The 23111-nt window shown below is 37.5% G+C and overlaps 1 protein-coding gene across 5 annotated transcripts in view; it reads right to left on the bottom strand.

The window, feature by feature from the left end:
• Positions 1-23111, bottom strand: part of ASXL3 (ASXL transcriptional regulator 3) — a 174004-nt gene that overhangs the window by 16930 nt on the left and 133963 nt on the right. For all 5 annotated transcript variants that reach the window (XM_054671753.2, XM_054671750.2, XM_054671752.2 and 2 more), the window contains 2 exons: positions 2620-2716; positions 314-419 (listed from right to left, as the gene is read on the bottom strand). In XM_054671753.2, coding sequence (XP_054527728.1) covers positions 314-419; positions 2620-2716 — 203 coding nt within the window. The remainder of the gene's footprint in view (positions 1-313; positions 420-2619; positions 2717-23111) is intronic.

The raw sequence follows: 23111 nt of genomic DNA, 5'->3' as shown, positions 1-23111 counted from the left end.
ATACTTGAAAACAGGATAATTTTACTCAAATCTATTAAGAAATTCAAAAGTGACTACTTTAAGATTTCATGTGCTATTTTCAGCCCAAAATAAAATTTCATGAACAAGTTATAAACCCTTGAAAATGCATTTTTTAAAAATGTGAGTGCTGATATCCCACTATAATTTCATCTGCAATTTCTTACACTGAGGGACTATTGCCTTTTATCACAGGTTTATTAAGTTTTACAGCATATGAGTGTGCTATGTGAAGCAGAGAATTACATTTTCATTTCTTTCTCAGAGAAATGAGAAAAAATACTCTAGTACTTACTTTTCTCCATAAAACCTCTCAAAGAATTTTTCTTTCCAAGGTTCTGTTTTCTTTTCCTTCTCAATTTCTTGCCTTATCCGCAACTGCATTTCTGGGGTAAACTCTCCTAAAAAGAAAATGCTAATGTATTGAATAAATGTGGTCACATCTTTTGCCAATTAATAAAGAAAACATGTAATTCATTTGAGTAAACTTTTATGGATCTTGAAAAGTACAAGGACAAATAATGATAACATTTCTACATCTTCTCTTTTTATGAACATCACTCAAGATGTTCATAAAAATGCTAAAGCTAAATGCTTTAGAAGAACGCTAAAGCATTTAGCAAATGTATTACCTGCTAGGGGCTACAAATAAAAGAGCGTATATTCACTGTCCTTAAGGAAATCAGTCTGCTGGAAATAGACTATAATACAATGTATGAAGCCCTGTATAGGCCATAATAATAAATGTAGTGAAATATAGAAAGTAAAGTGCTTAATTCTGCCTAGGTCAATTAAGGAGGACCACATATAGGAGCTGATTCTTGAGTTAGATTTTGAAGGTTGCTCAGGCTTTTATAAAGTAATTAAATCACAAGGCACAGAGATACAAATCCATACGTTTATGATCTTTTGAGTGGCCAATTGTGAGTAAAACATAGCAAGAAATAAAATGGGCAATAAAAGCTGAGGCCAATTACCCAATAGATGTTCTAAAGAAACTTCTTCATTTTTCTATGAGAGACAGAGGGAGGTTCTGGTGGCATTCAGTGTGGAGGGAATATGGCCAAATAAGCTGCGTAGAAAAACAGGTCTGACAACAGAGTGAAGAAATTGGAGGACTGCAGCTACAGGACTACTGAATACCACACAGGAAAGGTGGAGATTACAGCTGGGCCAGTAGCAACAGGAATGCTGAAGAGGGGTCAAGTACAAGTAACAGTTCATGACCAGATAGGTGTGGAGACAAGGAGGAGGGTCAAAGACATCAGTAAGGTTTTAAACTGAGGAACTATGAGGACAGTTGTGACATTACAGAAATAGAGGAAACAGAAGAAGGAGTTGAGAGGGAAGAGAAGCTCGTGAATTTAATATTGGGCATTTTGGTTTAAAGTGCCTGTTATTAGCTAGTGAGATCTGCTAAGCATTTGAAAATAAAACACTGGGGAAGGAGTAGGGGGATTAGGCAAAGGGGTGAAAGCCAGATTTGAAAATTCTTGGCACGCTGGCAATAGCTAAAACCAAGGTGGTGAATGAGGCAGCTTAGGGAATACTATGATTAGAAAAGAAAATGCCGGAGGCATCAGATGGAAGAATAGGAGATCCTGATGAAAGCTGAGCAAGGGCTGGCAGAAACGTAGCCCCAGAAAAATAATTTATAATCTGTTTTTAAAATCTAAAGTAGATGGTTTCAAGTCGGATGGGGTGAAAAAACAAATGAGATATTGGTGAAGGAACTTGAAATGTAAGGGCTGAGAAGAGAAAATTGGAATTTGCCATCAGTAATTTTTTTTTTTTTTTTTTTTTTGAGACAGGGTGTCACTCTGTTGCCTTGGCTAGAGTGCAGTAGCATGATCAGTAGGTCGATCACTGCAGCCTTGACCTCCTGAGCCCAGGTGATCCATCCACTTTAGACTCCCTAGTTGCTGAAGACTATAGGTATGCACCACCATGCCTGGCTGATTTTTGTATTTTTTGTAGACATGGAGTTTCACCATGTTGCTTAGGCTGGTCTTCACTCCTCAGCTCAAGCGATCTGCCTGCCTAGGCCTCCCAGAGTCCTGGGATAACAGGCTCAGTGAGCCACCATGCCTGGCTAGTATTCTTCTCTAGGAGGAATATTTCAGTTGTGTAGAGTGGGCCCATCCCTGACTATAAAGTTTGAGTGCGTAAAGAGGAAAAATACAGTAGCATTGGGCATTTTGTAGTCTTTCAAGAAACTTGGTGATTAAAGGAAGGATAAGGTGAAGAAGTAACTTCCGGGGAAGAGAGCGTTAAAAGAAGTTTCTTTAGGTGCCAGGATGCTTAAGAGAATGCATAATGGATCAAACAATGTCATTAAAATTACCATCCGCAAGAAAACGTTGCTGCATCAAAAATTTTATGATGTCCAAGATAAAATTATGCTTTCTTCAAAAATATCTGACATCAATAATGTAAAGTATAACAAAAGAATCAGTGAACTCATTTGGAAAGGGATATGAGTTTTTACTAAATTAAAGTGTACTGTGTCGGGGAAAAGACTGAGAAATCAGAGAAAGGTACAAGCTCAGTACAGTATGTGTACTCCAATATGTCACATAATAATAGAAAATACAAATTTACCTTCTGCCAGTCGCTGTTTCCACCCTTGTGCAGCATATGCAAAGAATTCATTATTTAGAGCTGAAGTACTGAGGCGTAAAATTCCATCACTTCCCATCTAGGAAAATAAGCCGACAAAAACAAGGTTCCATCAGGAATAAGTCAAAGCAAAAGTATGCAGGAAAGAAGCAAAAATTGAGTGGTGTTGGGCAGTGTATGTGTGAGGAGGAGGAAGGGGGAAGGAGACAGAGAAAGGAGAAGGGAGAGAGAGAGCAGGAGCTCCAGCAAGAGCATGTGCAGGGTAGGAGGCGGAGAGGAAAGGGACCCAACAAAAGACTGGTCTGGGATGAATACTAGGAGATTAGATGTATGCATTCTGCTTGCTGATGTGTAGGAGACAGAAATAATTAGTGTTCTCCTTGGCTGGCTTCTTATGTAGTTGGTGAGTGAATTTAAAACATATAACAAGTTAAACAATGTCAAGCATTAGGTGAGTGAGAATTAAGAAGTTCAAAATGTAAAAGCTCGGAGAATATATGTATGTGGACATGAGAGTGTAGGAAGAACCTGATGCAGCCTCATGAGAGTCTAAGAGGATCCAGACAGAATGGTTAGAGATAAAAGCATAAGGTATACTGTCAACGAGCATGAGCATTACTGTAGAAGCAGAACATAATGAACTATCAGTAACTGGGGCATTTATGAAGGTGTGAAGATGCTTTCACCTGGTACTAAAAGGCCTGGCAAACTGTAACCCCAACTAGATCTTCAAAGATTTCCTGTTACTTCCACATATAGAATTCATATATCCTAAGCACTAATTATAATTACCTGAAAACACACTTTTAGAGATTTCTTATCCTCATTTTTTTGTTTGTTTTTGATCTTCTCTACACTCCATTTTCACCTATTGAAATACTATCACTCTTCTAAAATTTAACTCAAATAATGCCTTCATGAATGTTTCAGTTCAATCATCATTCAGGAGCAAAGGAGAATATTGAACATAAAAAGCAAGTATATTATCTTAAGCTGGATAATGTCTAATCAAAGCCAGCAAAGAGAGACACTGAGAACAAATGCAAGATACGCTTATTGTTGACGCTGTGACATCTATAGGGAGGCCACAGATTCGAGATCATGAGGGTCTTCATTTAAGATGGCACTGGTAACCACACTAAAATATTCAATACATTTGAAAATTTTCAGGCAGGATTTCATTTATTAATTGATTTATTGTTTACTCATGCTCAATTATTTCATCTTATTCAACAGATACTTGTTAAGCCACTCATATGAACCTATGTGCAGGGCACTTGTATGGGTGCTGGAAATTCACTGGCAATAAAGAAAAATCCTCTGTATTTATATTCTGAATATATTCTACATAGAACAGATACTTTTGGTCCTTGTACGTGCTTTTCACCCGCCTGGGTTCAGCATGACTGATGTACAGTTACATCACCATGCCAATGTCCCACCTCATAGGTTTACCAAAGCCCTGATATATGAATGTCTCAGCTTCCCTATCCTTTGACTGGATAACTCTAGGACACTATCCTCTGCAGTTTGGTTTACGCACTCAACCAAATGGATGCTGTTTGGTGCTATGTTCCCAATGGCTAGACTACATGGATCTGGGAACTAAGGGGCAGAGTGAAAGAACCTTTGCACTATCATTCCCAAACAACCACTTGCAGACTGCATGCATTCTGTCCCCATAGCTCTAGTCTCTGTGGGATTAGAAGTCCAGGTTCCCAGTGGTGAATCACTTCTATTAGAGCAGGGTTTCTCAAGATTGGCACTCTTGTCATTTGGGGCCAGATAATTCTTTTTAGTGGGGGCATGTCCTGTGTAATGTCGGATGTTTGGCACCATCCCTGAACTCTACCCAGTAGATCCCAGGAGCAACTCCCTATCAATTTGACAACAAAAAACATCTCCAAACATGGCCAAATGCCCTGTGGGGGCAAAATCATCCCTAGTTGAGAACAACTGCACTAGTGGACAATGTAAGGGCCCCATTGTAGCCAAAGCTTTGTCTGGTTACTTTGTATTATTCATTCTGTTGGACCAGTAGGCAAAGAAAGGAGACAGGATAATCAATCAGCCCTAACCATCATGAGGAAATAAGACTGCTGCAATAGGGAAGGGATGGACAGAAGGGTGTTGGGAACGCTGGGGATTCCCTGGGACATCTCTTGGTGTTATTCATGCCTGGTGATTGACATCCTGACAGGGCAAGACAACCAATGGCTCAAACTCCTCAGGGATGGCGGTCTGGGCCACTTCTAGTAGAAGTGCCGACTAAGAGTGAGAAAATCAGAAATGAGTAATGAAGGAGGGAGATGATGAGCTACAACATCCTTAAAACCAGCTTGAGACTGGCACAGCCTATAGCTGATCCACTAAGCTTCTGGTCATAAGTCTTGTTATTTTCATTTTTTTCTTCTTTCCAATACATTAATATTATGACCAGTTACTTTTTAAAGAGTTAAAGACAGAGGGAGCTTAACGTGAAGCACAAGATCTGAGTGGTACAAGAGGAAGTCTACACCAAACATTTCTGATACTCCACTTTATATCATCTTGGCTACATGAGTACAGAGCAAACAGGGTAAACAGTTGAATCCACTTAGTTCCAACATAAGTCTATAACACTCTAAGACTTTCTCTGAAGCAAAAAGAGCTTCAAGTTCCCCTGCAGGTACAGCCTGGAGATGCAGAGTTTGTCTCTGGGCGCAACTCCCAGTTCATGAGAGACAACAGACTGTAGAAAAATGCTTCACTCTCCTGCTGTCCTCCTGTGGAACAGTTCTGTGGCTCATTCTACACATTTTCTCCAATAAATGAGCGACAGTTGTCCAAAGGGCTTCTCTCCTCCCTGTCTCACCCTATTTAACCCCTGGCTTTGGCTTTAAAATGACCTGTCCTCCAGTTCTTGTTCCAGGCCCTGTTTCGGGAGGAAAGAGCTGAGGAGGTTCCTAAGTAAGACACCAAACCTAAAGAGCTTGGGCTTCATGCTCTACATGGGAGCAGCCCAGTAAATGTACCATAGGCCCCAGGTTAGTGGCCTCCAGGTCCAAGTTTCCCCCTCAGTTTACTCATGCATATGTATTACCTTTTTCAATATAAGCCACGATGGTGGAAAGTTGTGAAGCACCACTCTAGGTAGTGGGAAACGTATCAAATTTTTGAAGCCAAGGAAAAAACCTAAAAGGTATGTGCTTAAAAAGATGACTTTGGTAGCTGTGTAACAGAAGAGAGAAGGAAAAATGAAACTGAGACATTGCTAGAAAGGGTATCGGAGTATTTCAGTAAAAGTCAACAAAAGAAAGACAAATCTGAGATATATTTATGACTGGGTGAAGGTCTTCAGGATTAAGAAGGTAAAGTCATTGGGAGAACATTTCAGGAGACATTAAAGTTGCTCAGGATGATTCTGGGAGATGGGGGTGGATGAAATGATGGCCAACCTTGAGTATAAGTCTTCAAGAAATGTTATTAAGGAGTTTTGGTAAAGACAATAAGGATGAGGACAAGATAGTCATATAAATGATATGCCTCTATGAAATCTGAAATTTTTCTACAAATATTAACTTTGAATATATGTCCTTGTGATTCCAGCAGCCTTGAGAAAATGGCAACTCAATTTAGAAAGATTAAAAGGGAAAAGGTATTCATATTGTACAGATAGATTTCAATTAGGACTAATAGGTGGAAGGCAAGTTCTCTGAAGAGGTAGAAAGAGTTACTCATTGTGGAGTACATGTATAGAAGACACAGTGGATTAGAATTATTCTGCATTTGAGGACTTAGATTTTGTCTTATAAACTTTTATAGTTGGTGTAACACTTAGCATCTTGCAGATGGTAAATAAAAGTTTATTGTACTGCCCTTGCTTTGAGTAGTGAAGGATTTAAAATTTAACTCCAGTAGCTGATATACAGTAGTTCCATATATCCTACCAAGCCAGGGGCATGATTAGTTAGTAATTAAAATTTCAGCATAATTTTAAGACACAAACAAATACCAGATCCAGATTAGCTCTGACAGATTCTCAAGATCTCAGCACATGGAAATGCAAGGCAGTGTGACATAAACACATTCAAGAATATGAAAGCTAGCCCTGGAGGAAAATATTTTTATTTTAAAACAGAAAAATAATTTTAACTGCCAGATCCCCAGGCTGTAACAGACAGTAAAATTAAATACTAGTGCTGAATTTGATTTAGGAAATAAATGCCAATAAAGTGTTTTAAATACATGATTAATTTTATGGGTTTTAAGAAATACTGTACAAAAGATATATTTGAATGAACTGGAACAATAAACATTTCTGAAAGATTTATTTATTCCTAAGTTACAATGTGTTTTCCTGATTAGCCAAAATAGAAATGTTCATTCCCCAAATCACCTGTCTTATAATGAAGTATCTAACTATTGATAAGTTATAGTTCCTATTTCATTAGGAGGAGAAAAACTCTGATCATAATCTTTGTTCCAAAGGAAAATAAACACTAATAAAGAAAACTTACTCACATAGAGATACTTTTATAAAGGTTTATACTCTTTCTTGGTAAGTATATCATTTGTCTTTGGTATGGATACAATTAACATGCATTTTAAGGAATGGGTGCCAACAGGAATTCAAAGGGTTAAATAAACTTTCCTCCTTGCATATCATACAATGTTTGAAGAAGAATGAATGTTAATTCAGTGCAAGAATATATTTACATTTAATAATAATCCTTTAAACCTCTATTTTCTAAACCACTTTTTTCTTATTTTGTGTTTCTTACAAGTGATTCTAACTGCATGGTATGAGAGTTGCTGAGAACAGTGAGTGCTGGAGTTAGAAAGTGGCTAAATAATAACGGTGCACCGAGAAATACTAAGCAATCTAGATTTCATTCTACAGACAACGAGGAGTCATTCAAAGTAAAGCCAAAACATGAAGAAAATATTCACATTGAGTATGTGCAGGGAAGATTATTGCGGCTCTAAATAGGGTATCAGGATGAGCCTCTCTAATAGAATTAATAAGAGACATTTGAGCAGAAAGAAATGCAAAAGCAAGCCACACAGCTAGCTGGGAAACAGTTAGCCAAGCGAAGAGAATATAAATGCAAAGGCCCTCAGGTGGGGCTTGCACGGAGGCCCTTGGAGCTAGAGAGAAGAAAGTGGAAACAAGAGGAGCGGAGGGGACAGGATCACACTGGGCCTTGTCACCCACTATACAGACTGCCTTCTCCCTTGAGGGGGCTGGAAAGCCTTTGGAGGGTGTTGGTCCAAAGAATGATAAGAGCTGACATTTCCAAAGGGTAGCTCTGACTGCTGTGTTTAGAAAAATATTTAGAGTACTGCTGTCTAATAGTATAAAGGTGAGTCACATATGTGATTTCAATTTTTCTACTAATCATGCTGGAAAAAATAAAAGAAACATGTAATTAATTTCAATAATGCATTTTCTTAATCCAAACTATCGAAAATATTATTTCAACATATATTCAATATAAAATATTGTTAATGAGATATTTTACATTCTCTTTGAATATGAATTCTTCAATATCCAGTGGATCTTTTTAATAGCACATCTCATTTCATATTCTAGTGAGCCGTATTTCTAGTTCTCAAAAGCCTCAAGTGGCTAGTGGCTATTGTACTAGACAGCATAGCTTTAGCAGATAAAGATCTACCAGGAACACTAGTATATAGGGTTTACAATAATCCAGGAAAAAAATGATAGTAGCTTGGACTGGGATAACAGCACTGGAGGCAGCGTGAAATGGTTAGGTTCTGATTACATCCTGAAGGTTGAGCCAGCATAATTTGATGATAGATTAAATGTGTGGTATGAAAGAGGGCAGGCAAGGCTGATATCAAAAATTTTTGGACTTAGGAATGAAACGTAGAAAACTGCTAATTAGTTTTTAAAAGACAAGACTATAGGCAGAGGAGGTTTGTTTTAGCACTACATCAGGTTGAGATGCTGATTATAATTCCCAGTAGATGTCTTCCATATGTTACTCCTACTGCAGTGTAGAGGATGCCCTGGACAAAGGCAAGACTAAGACAGGGATTTCTGTTAACTAGCATCAAGAGCAAGTGGAACCAATGATGTAAAGTCTTAAGATTGTTCAGGTAGAGGAAACAGAGAGGAAGGAGACTATTCAAGATAAGTATACAAACCAGAATTGACGGCACTGAGTGATCACTGGGGCTGAGAAAGATGAGACAAAGATGTGGAAGATGCTTCCCAGGAATAAGGCTTGCTAACTGGGTACATGCTGGCACCAAACATCAGGACAGGAAAAGGCACAAGGGGGAAACAGTATTTAGAAACAAGAAATGAAGGCTTTGGATATGTTGATGTAAGGATATCTTGATGGCATCCAAATAAAGATGTCTAGTCAGTAACTGAGAATAGGGCAAGATGCTCAATGGTAAATATTGTTTTCAAATAGGAATGATTAGCAAATAAAGTGTAGCTGGAAACATGGGTATAGATGAGAACATTGGAAGAATATTTACCAAAAGAGAAGGTGGCTTAAAGCAGAGTCCTGAGGAATACTAATGTAACAGGAATGAGGAGGTAAAGTAGATCCTGTTAGGAAGACTAAGCAAAAGTAGAAAGAGGTAGGAAGAAAATCGGAGCAAGTGGCATCATATTGATAGGTGTAAGGGAAGAATGTGTTTGCAGAAGGTGATCTGTATTGTGGATGTGCTAATATCTATCAAGCCTTTTAGCATTACTAAGGTAAACAGTGTGTGCAGTACAGTACATTAGCTGTTGTGTCCAATACAAAAATCAATAGGATCTTTAGAGCAAAGACAACCCAGACAGTGAGACACTAATCAGGAGTCTAATACAATACAAAAGAGTAATGAGCATATGAACCATCATATGCTGTTATCATTGAGCCACTCATACCCTGCATGATCAAGCACCCAGTGCCCTTGTAGTCTACATCCCAGTACGAATAAAAGCCAGAGTATTGACTCTCTTTAAAAGGTAAATTTTAATTTTTTCCTTACCACTAAGTATAATTCAGATGGCCCAGGAGACTCTATAGACATGCTCAAGATTTATCCACAAGGGAAAATATTATTCTTTAGAATAACATAAAGATAGGCATAAAAATGAAAGAAGGCTGTTAAGAGGGACGGATTCCCTAAAGGAGATAGATCAGCAATATGCCAAAGACAATTTTGCAAATAACTTTTCAAAGCTATTTCCAAAATTGCAGTAAGACAATATTACCAAAATTGTGTTTTGCAAAATAGGTATTTTAATAGGTAAATCCATCTAAAAGAAATGCATCTTCCATACAATAAATATAGCCTGACTGTATTAAATATGGTTAAGTAGTTTCATTTACTGTATTATCTAATATGCTAAAATTTATTTTAAGTTCTGAAGAATAAATTATACAGTATTTCCCAAACTTTTATACTTTATAATCCTCTCACAGAACAACCATCAGTATCTCATAGAACAACTATTCCCCAGAATAGTTTGGGAACTGATGCATTAAGAGTTGTAAAAGTATCACTGACAGAAACAGCCACATGTGATAAGCATGAGACAATGAATTTCCCCATGCTAGAGACTATATCCCTCTTTAACAAATGAATATAAGTTTCTAAGATCTGAAAATGGGACAATTTTAAGAATATTGTGAGAACCAAGTATTCAGAATAAATAGTGAAAAAATATTAAAGATGATGTAATAAACTTTCACCTACAAGCTTGAACAACCTCAAGTTCAAAGCCACTGAAGGAAACAATTCTTTGCAACCACTGTCAAAAAAGTCCTAATATATATAATAATTTTTTAAATATTGTGATTATAATGCTGTAATCAAGACTCTATCTAGTCATATGAGGACTCAATAAAAAATGTTATACAAGCATATCACAAAGACATTGCAAATTCAGTTCCAAACTACGACAATAAAGTGAATGTTGCAAAAAAGTAAGTCACATAAACGTTTTGGTTTCCCAGTACATATAAAAGCTATCACTATACTGTAGTCTATTAACTGTACAATAGCATTATGCTAAAAATCAATTTACATACCTTAATTAAAAATACGTTATTACTTAAAATGATAACAGTAATCTGAGCTTTAAATGAGTCATAATCTGTTTGCTGACGGAGAGTCTTGCATGGATGTTGCTGGCTGCTGACTGATCAGGGTGGCTGGTGGCTGCTGAAGGCTGGAATGGCTATGATAATTGCTTAAAATAAGCTGACAATAAAATTTGCTGCATTAGTTGACTCTTCCTTTCCCAAAAAACTTATCTGTAGCATGTGATGCTGTTTGATAGCATTTTGCCCATAGCAGAACGTCTTTCAAAATTGGAGTCAATTCTCTTAAACCCTGCCGCTGCTTTATCAACTAAGCTTATGGAATATTCAAAGTCCTTTGTTTTTACTTCAATGATGTTCACAGCTATCTTAACCCAGAGTCAATTTCATCTCAAGAAACCACTTTCTTTGCACATAAGAAGCAACCCCTCACTTGTGAAAGTTTCATCCTAAGATGGCAACAACTCAGTCACATCTTCAGGCTCTACCTCTAATTCTAGTTCTCTTGCTATTTGCACCACATCTGCAGTGACTTCCTCCACTGAAGTCTTGAACTCCTCAAAGTCATCTATAAGTATCAGAATCAACTTCTTTCAAAGTCCTGTTAATGTTGCTATTTTGACCTCCTCCCACGAATCACAAATGTTCTTAATGGCATCCAGAATGGTGAATTCTTTCCAAAAGACTTTCAATTCACCTTGCTCAGAACCATCAGAGGAATCACTACCTATGGCAGCCACAGCCTTAGAAAATGCATTTCTTAAATAATAAGACTTGAAAGTCAAAATTACTCCTTGATCCATATGCTGCAGAATAGGTATTGCATTAGTAATATGAAAACAACATTATTCTCTTTTTACATCTCTGTCAGCTTCTTCAGTGACCCACTGCATTGTCAATGAGCAGTAATATTTTGAAAAGAATATTTTTTCTGAGCAGTAAGTCTCAACAGCGGACTTAAAATATTCAGTAAGCCATGTTGTAAACAGATGTGCTGTCACTCAGGCTTTACTGTTCCATCTACAGAGCAAAGGCAGAATAGAGTTAGCATAATTCTTAAGGGCTGTAGGATTTTTGGAATGGCAAATGAGCACTGGTTTCCACTTAAAGCCACCAGCTGCATTAGCACCTAACAGAAGGGTAAGCCTATCCTTTCAAGCCAGGCATTGACTTCTCCTCTCTAGCTATAAAAGCCCGATGGCATCTTTTTCCAATTTCATCTACATTGAAAATCTGTTGTTTAACATAGCCACCTTCATCAATAATCTTAGCTAGGTCTTCTGAATAACTTGCTGTGGCTTCTACATCAGCCACTGCCATTTTACCTTGCATTTTTAGGTTATAGAGATGGCTTCTTTCCTTAAACCTCATGAGCTAATCTCTGTTAGCTTCCAAGTTCCCTTCTAGCACATCTTCAACTCTCCAAGCTTTCAGAGAATAAAAAAGAGTTAGGGGCTTGCTCTATAGTAGGCTCTGGCTTAAAGGAATATTGTGGCTGATTTGATCTTCTATCCAGACCACTAAAACTTCCTCCATATCAACAATAAAGGTGTTTCACTTTCTCATCATTTGTGTGTTCAGTGCAGTAGCACTTTTAATTACCCTCAAGAACTTTTCCTTTCCATTCACAACTCGGCTAATTATTTGGTGCAAGAGGCCTAGCTTTTGGCCTATCTCAGCTTTCAACATGCCTTCCTCACTAAATGTAATCATTTCTAGTTTTTGATTGAAAAGTGAGACTTATGCAACTTTTTCTTTCACTTTAACTCTTAGAGGCCATTGTAGGGTTATTAATTGGCCTAATTTTAATGCTGATCTGTCTTAGGAAATAGGGAGGCCTGAAGAAAGGGAGAGAAATGGGAGACAGCTGGTCAGTAAACAGTCGGAACACATTTATGGATTAAGTTCACTGTCTTATGAGGGCATGGTTTGTGGTACCCCAAAACAAATGCAATAGTAAAAATATCATTGGTCATATATCACCATATATAATAATACATTATCGTATTTTAATAATGAAATATATAATTATAATAAAAATGCTTGAAATATTATGAGAATTACCAAAATGTGACACAGACACACAAAATGAACACATGCTGTTGGAAAAATGGAATGATGCCCATAGACTTGCTCAGTGCAGGGTTGCCTCCAACTTTCAATTTATAAAAAAACAGTATTTGTGAAGTGCAATAAAGCAAAGTAAATTAAAACAAGGTAAGCCTGTATAGCTTTCATCCTTCCTCCAAATAAGTTTTAAAAGTATGCATGGAATCAAGCAAAAGTGAACACAAAGTAAATTTTAGAGAGAAATATTACCGAACAAAGCAGCACTTAGATGGAAATGTGGAAGGCTTTTTGTCATTATTGTTATGATGGAGTTTTAAAGTAGATGTCATAATAAAAGCCTCTCTTCTTCTGAGCTGTCTTTTTCTACTACTTACTGCTTTTGTGATATGTGTATATATGTACATCTCTATATCCATCTAAACATATATACACACGTACTTTAATATACACATACATGGAACATGCATACACATTTATGCAATTATCTATATACACACATACATATATATATGTGTGTACATATAATTTTTTCTTTTTCCTTTGCAAATAGAATTTTTAGCCAATCCAACCACTTGGCCAAAATAATGGTCTCCTTTTAAATGGAACCTTTTGCTGTTATCAAGAGAAAGAGAACTATCCTCCTGATCCCACCACATGACCTGTCTAAATTTCCAAATCAGCAGAGGAGATAATCAGATGTTGGGGAGGCTATTCCTTAGAATAAGACTGTAGGAAAGCAATTTCTTAGGCTCCAATTAACGAAAGAAAACAATTCTCTTGTTCTAAGAGAAAAAGGTTTCCTTATAATTGCTGCTAAGGATTTCAGAATATATAATCAGGAAAGCCATATTTCAGGGATGTATGCAATGTTAAAAGCAAATGAAACGAGAATATTAATATTGATTATTGAAAGGTTTCAGGTATTCAGTTTCAACTATTGTGCTTACATGGGATTTCCCTTAAGCTTTTATTCAATATTAGTTAAAACAATAATTATTTTCCAATGATATTATTCTACAGTTTAAAATTCTGACACCTTTTCTAAGAATCAATCCGTTTTCAAATTCCAAAAACAGGAATTGCTCAGAAGAGATGTAGCCTGTGGCAAAATCAGTAAAAACAACTGAAATAAAGACATCTAAAGGCAAAAATAAAGCCTTTGACAGATCACACTTTCACCAGCTTCTCCACAATTAGAGAAGGGTTTGATGTTCACAGTATATCTACTTCATGACAAACTTGTGGAGGACCTTTGGCCACATCTTGGGACATTCTGCTGGGCCTCGATGAGAAGTGATGTTTTCAAAACTGGAACAAGTTGTAGCAAATATGAGAATGTGTATGCTTTAAAAGACAACGTTTTATAATTGTATTTTCTTTAATGTTCCCTCTGTGTGTAGCAGAGGGGGAAGGGGGGGAAAAACTTCCAATGTACCCAACCATGAATACTAATGTTTTATTTAGTGAAACTCAAGCTCATGTTCTTGTATAGATAAAATAAGGTTATGTTATAATGTAGTGGGAATCAATGAATCACTGTTTCCATTTGTAATACACTGAACAGCTGTGTTTAAGTGACTATCTATTAGTCATTCCTTTCTTTAACAAACATTTCACAGCATCTACTATGTGCCAGGAACTGTGAAACAGATAGACAGCTTCTGCTGATCCAAGAGCCTCGCACCTAGAGTGGTAAAGGGTAAAATGTCTTTTTTAATAGCATGGGGCGTGCCTGAGAAGGAAAGGATGCTAGGAGAGCCCCCAAGTCTGGGTATCTAACATATCTTTAATTCCCCCTTGTAGCCTGGTAATATCTATGCCCAAAGGTAACTGTCTTAGCCTCTCCTCCCCTTTAACAATGGCCCTGATCTACTTCTTCTTCCATAAAAACGATAACAACAATAATAATAGACTAACTGAGTGCTTTCAACAACCCTGAAGATGGGTGCCTTAGTCTGTCTGGTCTGCAATAACAAAGTACCAAAGACTGGGCAGCTTATAAACAACAAAAATTTATTCCTCACTCCTCCGGAGGCCAGAAAATCCAAGATTAAGGTACCAGCAGATTCAGTGTCTGGGGAGGGCCTGTTTCTTGGTTCACAGATGATGTCTTCTTGCTGTTGCCTCCATGGTGGAAGGGACTAGCTAGATTTCTGGGGTTTCTTATAAGAGAACTAATCCCATTCATGAAGACTCTGTCCTCATGATCTAATCATCTCCCAAAGCTCCACCTTCTAGTAACATCACTATGGGAGTTAGGATTTCAACATATAAATTATGAGGAAACACAAACCTTCAGACTCTAGCAGTAGGTAAGCAGCAAAGTAGGATTTGACTCCCTAAAATGATACCTTTTCCATTATACCACATGACTTTCTTTAGTTAACATGCAGGCATTCATTCTTCCACTGAAAAAGTTTATATGCTAGATGCTGGAAATACAACAATGAACAAAGAAAGGCATGGTCCCCGTTTTATCAAGTTGTAACTATAAATGGTGTTAAGGCCTCTGAAGAAAACAGAAGTACAAGAAGGGAAAATTCTGGGTGCATGCGTGTGGAGGTAGGACTCTCCGAGGCATTTATTTCTAAGCAGAGATGTATGTGAAGGAAGGGCAGGAAAGAGCCCCTAGAGTAAGGGCAGAAGGAAAAGCAACCACAGCTCTGAAAAGGGAGGTAAGGAACCTTGTTATGAAGGGAAATGATGCAAGAGTGTGGTAGCTGAAGCACTGTGTGGCATCAAGATTGTTGCTGTTGTTTTCTCCTGTTTATTTTTTGGATGGATATTCTTAGCTAACAAGAATCCACTCTCCATGGTTCAGTTTAATTTCTAAACTATGAAAAACAAACTACTTCCTAGAGTTTTTTGTGAGGATTAAATGAATAAATATATATGAAATATTTTGAATAGTGCTGGCTTACACAAAGTTCTCAACAAGCTGAGATATAATATTTATTATTTGGTAGGAGGTGTAGCAGACATACTCTAGGAACCCCTGATGAGTCACACACTTGTAGAATTCTCTTTCATTGATTATGGGAAGGACCTATGACTTGCTTATAGCCAATAGAAAATGTAGGAGGTAATGGGCTATTACTCCCTTGATTTTTTTATATTACATAAAATGTCATCTTAGCCAAAAGGGGCAGAAATATTCTCCTGCTGGCCTTGAAGGAAAAAAAAAAAAAAAGAAAAAGATTGTAAACTGCCTAAGGGGATAACCTTTAAGAGCTGCGGTCTTCAGCCCCACCACTGCAAGAAAATGAATTCTGCCAGCAACTTGCATGAGCTAGGAAGAGGACCCCATGCTGCAGTTAAGAATAGAGATGTCAGTGCGCTGATTTCACCATGTTAAGATCCAGAGCAGAAGAATCAGCAAAGCTGTGCCCAGACTCCTGACCATGAAAACTAACCTCACTCACTCCCAACCGATGGAGATAATAACTGCATGCTACTTTAAGCTGATAGATTTGTGGTAATTTGTTACACAGCACAGAAAACTAATACAGGGAAGGTGAGAACAACTCATTTGGGTGCTGCTCCTTTCTTTATCAGTTGAGAGACAAAATTATATGTGTACATGAGCTGGGTATGTTTGAGTGTGTGGGATATGGGTCTATGGGATACATAATAAGGGACTTCCCACAGTACTAAATGCTAAAGATGACGGATTAGAAAGAGCAGACTATAATCTCCATGAAGGCAGGGATTTGCATAGCATGACAGAGTAGGAACTTAATTAATGTTGAAGGAACTCGTTTTGCCATGATTTAGTTGTATTTGATGCCTCTACTTAACCCTACCCAGTTTTGTGACACTTTTGTTAGGGAGTATAAACAACAGATTTTATAAGGAACATACAGGTAGTAGGAGCTACTTTTAATCTTTGATGTGAAGTAACAAAGAGATACAGAAAGAAGACAATAGATTTTAGCTTTTGCCTAGGGGTTATCAATACTACAGTTATGTTACTGTTACACAACCTTCCAAAGTGCAGACAATTTATGGCTTCTTATTAAATGAATTAGCTGTGCACAAACCAGAAAACGGGAGGTAAATTCCTTCCATTTAATTTGGTATTATTTTAATTTCTGTATATCCTGGTTCCTCTATCATCCTCTAAGGCCAAAAAAACTAAACCAAACCAAAACAAAAACAATAAACCAACGCCCAGCCTCTCCCAACCCACAAAGCATCCTTCTGATGTATTCAAGACATTCCATGGTCGTCTCCTTAAGTAACCCAACAAGTCAGAGTGGAAAGAGAGCTTGATTTCAAGTTAGAAAATTGGTCTACTAAGCCCAGCTCTGTTATCTTCACAGCTGTCTGAAGATGCTCCAATTTCTCAACAGCTTTGAGTGGCGGTTTGTCTCATTATTCAAATGAGGAAGTAAGCATACTTGCAATGCTGTTATATGAACTAGAAATAATAAATGCAAATAACCTAATATCCTACCTAACATATGAGGAGTAAACATTTAAAAAATTAATATATAATAATACTAAGTGCTTAGCTTGTGATCCTTTAAATCATAGCATTCTCAAATATGCCCTTAAAATGGAACACAGATATCATGATATTTAAGAAGCAACAATCAGAAGTGACTCTCTACTTTGAAACTAGGTATCACAACTGCAGAGTTTAATGTTTTTGTTGCTCTAGTGCTGGCTGGTCACCCGACCTCTACTGTCACTATTATTCTACTGAGAAATCAGCTCTTTAGCCTTGAGCAAAATCAGTCCTATTACTCAGGCTATAGCTGATTGACCTAGAGATCAGTGTCGGAGCCAAAGCTGTACCAGAGACATATTACATGACTTAATTAATTAATCACCTCCTTGATGTATAGGGAACGAGAATCTGGGATACCAGAAGAGACACTGTGAGATGAACAGATACCCTAGAAATATATAACAAAAGAACAGAGGTAAATATAAATGTATGTTTAACATCACCTCCCCACTCAATTACTTTTTTTTTTTTTAATCAGCAAATCTCCATTTCTTGCAATCTGAGCAAGGCCAAAGTAACACAACCAGAAAGTATTACACTGAGTAATCTATTATACATTTTCCACCTTGAAGACAGTATACAGTTCATTGAAGAAAGAAATTCCATTTGCAAAGAAAGCCTAAGACCATGAAAAAAGTTGGACTGCAAAGTAATTACAAGCCAACAGTTCACTTTATAGAACACTATAAGGGTAGGGTTTCATAAAGACTGCAAACCAACCTTTAAATTTTCCTAACAAAATGCCAAACATGCCACCTAAATTACACCAATCCCAAACACCTACACAAAAATCCTAAAACATACAACTCTCCTATTTCATTAGTAATAGAGAAAGCCTGTCATCTGACTTTCGAAACACCTATGCCACAATTAGCAACATGTCAAACCTTCATGCTTTTACTTCCTTGTTTCCCAAAATAGATTCTATTATAGCAACTGATGAGAAGTTCCTAAGGAAATAAAGGATTTTAAGATCAATGAAGTTTGGGAAACACTATTTATACAAAGTTTAAATGTTTTCTTCACTGCAGAGCTCTGGGACTTTTACTATGCAAATGAATGTAGCATTTCCCAAACACATGAAAGCTCAGAACACTGCTCTCTATATTCCACGGGTCTGCTTTTCTACAGATTGTGTTCACTGTAAGAAATGTTGCTGTACAGTATCTGTAAGTCAGAGCACTGGAGAATTATAAACCTAGAATCTACTTTTGCACTCTATCCCTGAATTGACACATCTTGCTAAACTTCAGTTTAATGAACTCTCAACTTACCATTAAAGGCCAGAATAAGAATTGGCCTTTATGAACAAGGTCTTTGCCCTTTTAACAAAATTGCCATTGAGACTTTATTCAAATGCTGCTTGACATGACTGACACTCAAACCAATGATTCCTTTTACTAAAAAATGAGGTCGATGTGACTTACTGTGTTTGTCTTTTGCCTTTGCTGTCTGCAATCTCTGAAATAAGTGTGTGTTCACATCCAGGCCCCTCACTCAAGAGCATTTCTGACATAATGGCTACATTCTATCCCCTTCTCTTTATTACCTACCACTCGTCTCTTTACCTATGTCTCAAAGATTTTATTTTTTGATATGTACCCCCTCAATTTTTAAATGTAAAGAGATCATAAGTAATAAAAGCAAATTTTAATACCCTCAGGTTTTCTGTAGATATTTGATTTAAAACATTATCCTTCCCAAAACTAAAGATAAAAATTAGAAACGTTATTGTTAGTAACAAAAATATTAGTCACACAAATATGATGTTTTAGAGAGTAATCACATTGAGTTTTCCAATAATTACAAATCAGCACTGGGCCCATTTCTACAGCAAAATCACCCTTCCTTCCAGTTACTGTGGCTTGACGGATAACAGAAGGCTAAGCTGAATGTGTATAATGTGTAAGTGACATTTTAAAAGTCTAATGTGAAAAGCAAAGTGATAATATGGGGTAGAATGTGTAGCCTACTATTTTTTAATATGCTAACATATATAGTAGATCTGTATATGCCAGATTGGCTTTAGAGTGTAAAGAATGAATTTGCTGAATTTTTAGAGAACTTGCTAGTTTGGAAGCAGGTAAATGAACAAGATTCTCGAAGGAACAGGGAATTTGGGAAGTTTCAACAAGGTCAAGTAGACTCAAGATAAATTAACACATCCACACATGCACAACCTAGTCATAATATTCAGCCCCAGAGTGTGGACACAATGACACTTTGAGAAGCAAGAATAAAGTAAACTATAAAGTAAAATGCAGAGGCCTCACGTGACCTTCATGTCCATTGTCCTGAGTCAGTTACTGAAGGGGGTGTACTGAGGGAGGAGCGGGGCCTTCTACCAGCTAGAAGAACCCTACACCTTCGTTCACTCTCACTGTGATTTGAAGCTTTGCAATCAGCTGTCCTTGTTAGGTAACTTTACCAATTACAAATTGAATTAAACCAGTCCACAAGAAAAAGTGGACAAGGGGTATGAAAAGGTTCCTACCCCAAAATGGATTCAAGATAACACTAATAAGCCAATTTAAGCAAAAATAAATAGAGGAGAGCAGGCACAGGTCCTTCCCCTAGTATGAATTCATGTGTGTCAGATGGAGAGAAAGACCAGGGGAGGAGAATGGGGGAAGAGTTGGGGGCCTGGTGGAACATGTACCCCACAGGTCCAGAGAATGCCATCAACTCAAGAAAGGAGTGGTGGTCTAAAGCTGAGTTGGGGAAAACCTGGACAGAACGAAAAGGGAGCTTGCTTCTTATGGGAAATACGAGAGCAATAAGAAATACCCGTGGCCTGTTTTAGAGTTAGAACGAACCATGTGTTTTGGGGCAAGTTACTGTTAATGTGAAAGTGATTGATTAAAATAGAAGATCTCTTAATGTTCCTTCAAGATCTAAAGTTCTATGGCATAGGTAGAGCAAAGGAAAAAATGACAATAACTAGGTTCAAAGAAGCAGCAGTTAATGGAAAGAGGGTGAAACGGAGTTAGGAAGGACCTAAGTGCTGCTGGATGAGTGGTGATTCCATGATCCCAGGACCTGCCTATATTGAATTCAATTTGAGCCCTTGGCAATGTGCTGTGCTGAAATGTAACAGAGAGACATTGTTGAGACGCAAAGCAACACAAAGTATGAACACACAGTTTAAATGTTTTCTTCACTACAGAAAAAGAAAAAGCAGTGATGACATCCAAGAGAAAAACTTTATAAAAATAAGAAATACCACTTGAAATGTGTCTGAGAGGGAGGGCAGTTTCCACAATTAAGGTGGATTGCTGGCCTTTTGTGGGCAAAAAGGAAAGATACAGAGGCCTTGTCATGTGCACACACTCACCCACCAGCAGGAATTGCCAGCACCTCTTATGCCATACAAATGACTCCATGGACACACATGCAAGTCAAACACCCACTATGATGACTTGAGACCAGCATGTAACACTGAAGTTTTGCATGGGTTTTAACACATACAAAATTTTCTTTCTAGGAATGTACCTAACCTGAATTTTGGGAGAACACTGCACTTTGCTGTGTTAGAACTTTTATAACTGTTGTTCACTGAAAATTATGTTATGGAAGTTACCACTTATGGTATTTCCATCAATATTCTACCATATGTGTATCAGTCTCTAACTGCAGCTCTTGCAATCATGGTCAGGTGATGTATACATGCAGTTATCCAGATGGCCTACACCCCGTTATGTCAACATGGATGCTCAGGCCTGACTGCTGACATCCTAGAACATGTAAGGTTTGAATATTAAACATTTCCTTTTACATAATATATGACATATATTTGATGAAGACAATGAATGAAAGCTCAGGCCGGGCACGGTGGCTCACGCCTGTAATCCCAACACTTGGGAGGCTAAGGCGGGGGTGGACCACTTGAGGTCAGGAGTTCAAGAGCAGCCTGGCCAACATGGTCCATCTCCATGAAGAATACAAAAAATTAGCCAGGCGTGGTGGCAGGTGCCTGTCATCTCAGCTACTGAGGAGGCTGAGGCAGGAGAATCGCTTGAACCCGGGGGGATGGAGGTTGCAGTGAGCCAAGATTGTGCCACTGCACTCCAGCCTGGGTGACGGTAAGACCCTGTCTCAAAAAACAAACAAACAAACAAACAAACAAAAAAAAAAAAACACCTTCTTGTGGTAGATTGCTAACTGCCTCTCTGTATTCTCCCCCTCATTCTTGTATTGTAACAAACCCTGATTTTGTATAGTAACAAACCCTGATTTTGAGCCACACTAGAGATGATCTTTCCCAGACTCCCTTGAGGTTACTGGTGGCTGTGTCCAACTTCTCAACAAAGGAATGTGAGCACATGTGATGTATATAACTTGTGCACTCCTAGTGTATAGCCAGTCATTTAGCTAGAACGTGGATAAGCCAGCTTCAACCACTGGGAAGGAGTGCAATAGCCTGGCAGCAGATGGGACAAAAAGAAGAAATAGAAGTACTGCACAACTTGAAGGAGCAAAACTGCCAAACTCCCATGGATGCACTGGCTACTTGCAGACTGTTATTAGAGAGAAAAACCACTATCATGTCTAAGCTACCATTTTCTGGGACTCTTTCTTACAGCAACATAGCTTCTACCTTGACTAACACACCTTGAAAACCAACTAACAAATGCACACATACACACAAACATATAGACATACATACATGCAAAATACTGCAGAAAGTTTCAGGAGTATCCTGGATCCTTGAAGTCTTTCTTGGTATTCTGAGCTAAATATTTTATAGAAATTGGGGTAGCTAAAAAGTATCAGGAAAACTGGCTTCAAAATCATCAGAGGAGCTTTTGTTTCAGAACAATCACAAGAACACTCGTCAGCTAGTATTGTAAACTACAGGTGAAATAAGAGAGCAGTCTGAAATACGAAACAGATTAAATGACTGGCTCCTTCCCCAATAACCTAAATTCTTTCATATCTCATCTTTATTTTCAGGCCTGCAAGCAAGTAATCTCAATGAATGTCAAAATCTATTTAAGTGTGTCAATGTTAATGCCAGGAGCAACAATCACTTAGACTCTAAAAGTATAATACAATTCTTTTTTAAACGACAGAAAGCATTAAAATACCATCATTATATTCTCTGTCAGTAATCAAAGCTGAAATTTTAAAACAATATATTCTACAATAAATAAATAAATATATCAGGTGGAAAACAAACAGCCAAAATCATACTTTATGATTAACTACTATAAACAAATACAAAAGAATTTTTCCAAAATAATAGCAACTGGAGGATCAACAACAGTTCTCAAATTTTTGCCAATACATTATCTAGTTTCCCTTTAATCCTGTATCTCATCTTAAACAAATAACACCTAAAATATAATATATTGTCTGTAAACCAGAAATTGGAGGAGTACATGGAACTGTTTTCATATAGCATGAACATTTAAGAAATAAAGATTGCATATTTTATGACATTATCACCATTTTTTCCAGCAACTGCAGGAATGTCTAAAATTTTAATCTTTTTGACACAGTTTTTTATTGCTGAGTGATATATAAGTGATTAGACCAAAAATGTAAGAGTGTGAGCCCTGAGATAAATTAGCAGGGAGGCAACTGCTATGACAATACAGCCCTGGCTCTGCAAGGGATCCCCATAGCCTTTCCCAGACACAGAGTGATCTAATCACACCATATGGTCTCACCCACAGGACTCACAGGATCTGTGCGCAAACAACCAACCATCTAATTTATTCAAATGATAAAGGGGAGGAATGGCTTTTAAAATTCCAAGCTGTTTAAAAATCAGTTACCAGTGACACAATTCATTATCATAACTGAAAAATGTTTCCATTTAATTAAATAAT

The sequence above is a fragment of the Pan troglodytes genome, chromosome 17 (genome assembly GCF_028858775.2).
Source record: "Pan troglodytes isolate AG18354 chromosome 17, NHGRI_mPanTro3-v2.0_pri, whole genome shotgun sequence".
NCBI lineage: Eukaryota > Metazoa > Chordata > Mammalia > Primates > Hominidae > Pan > Pan troglodytes.
Note: the sequence above shows the minus strand (reverse complement) of the source record. Positions and strands in the feature narration are given on the sequence as shown.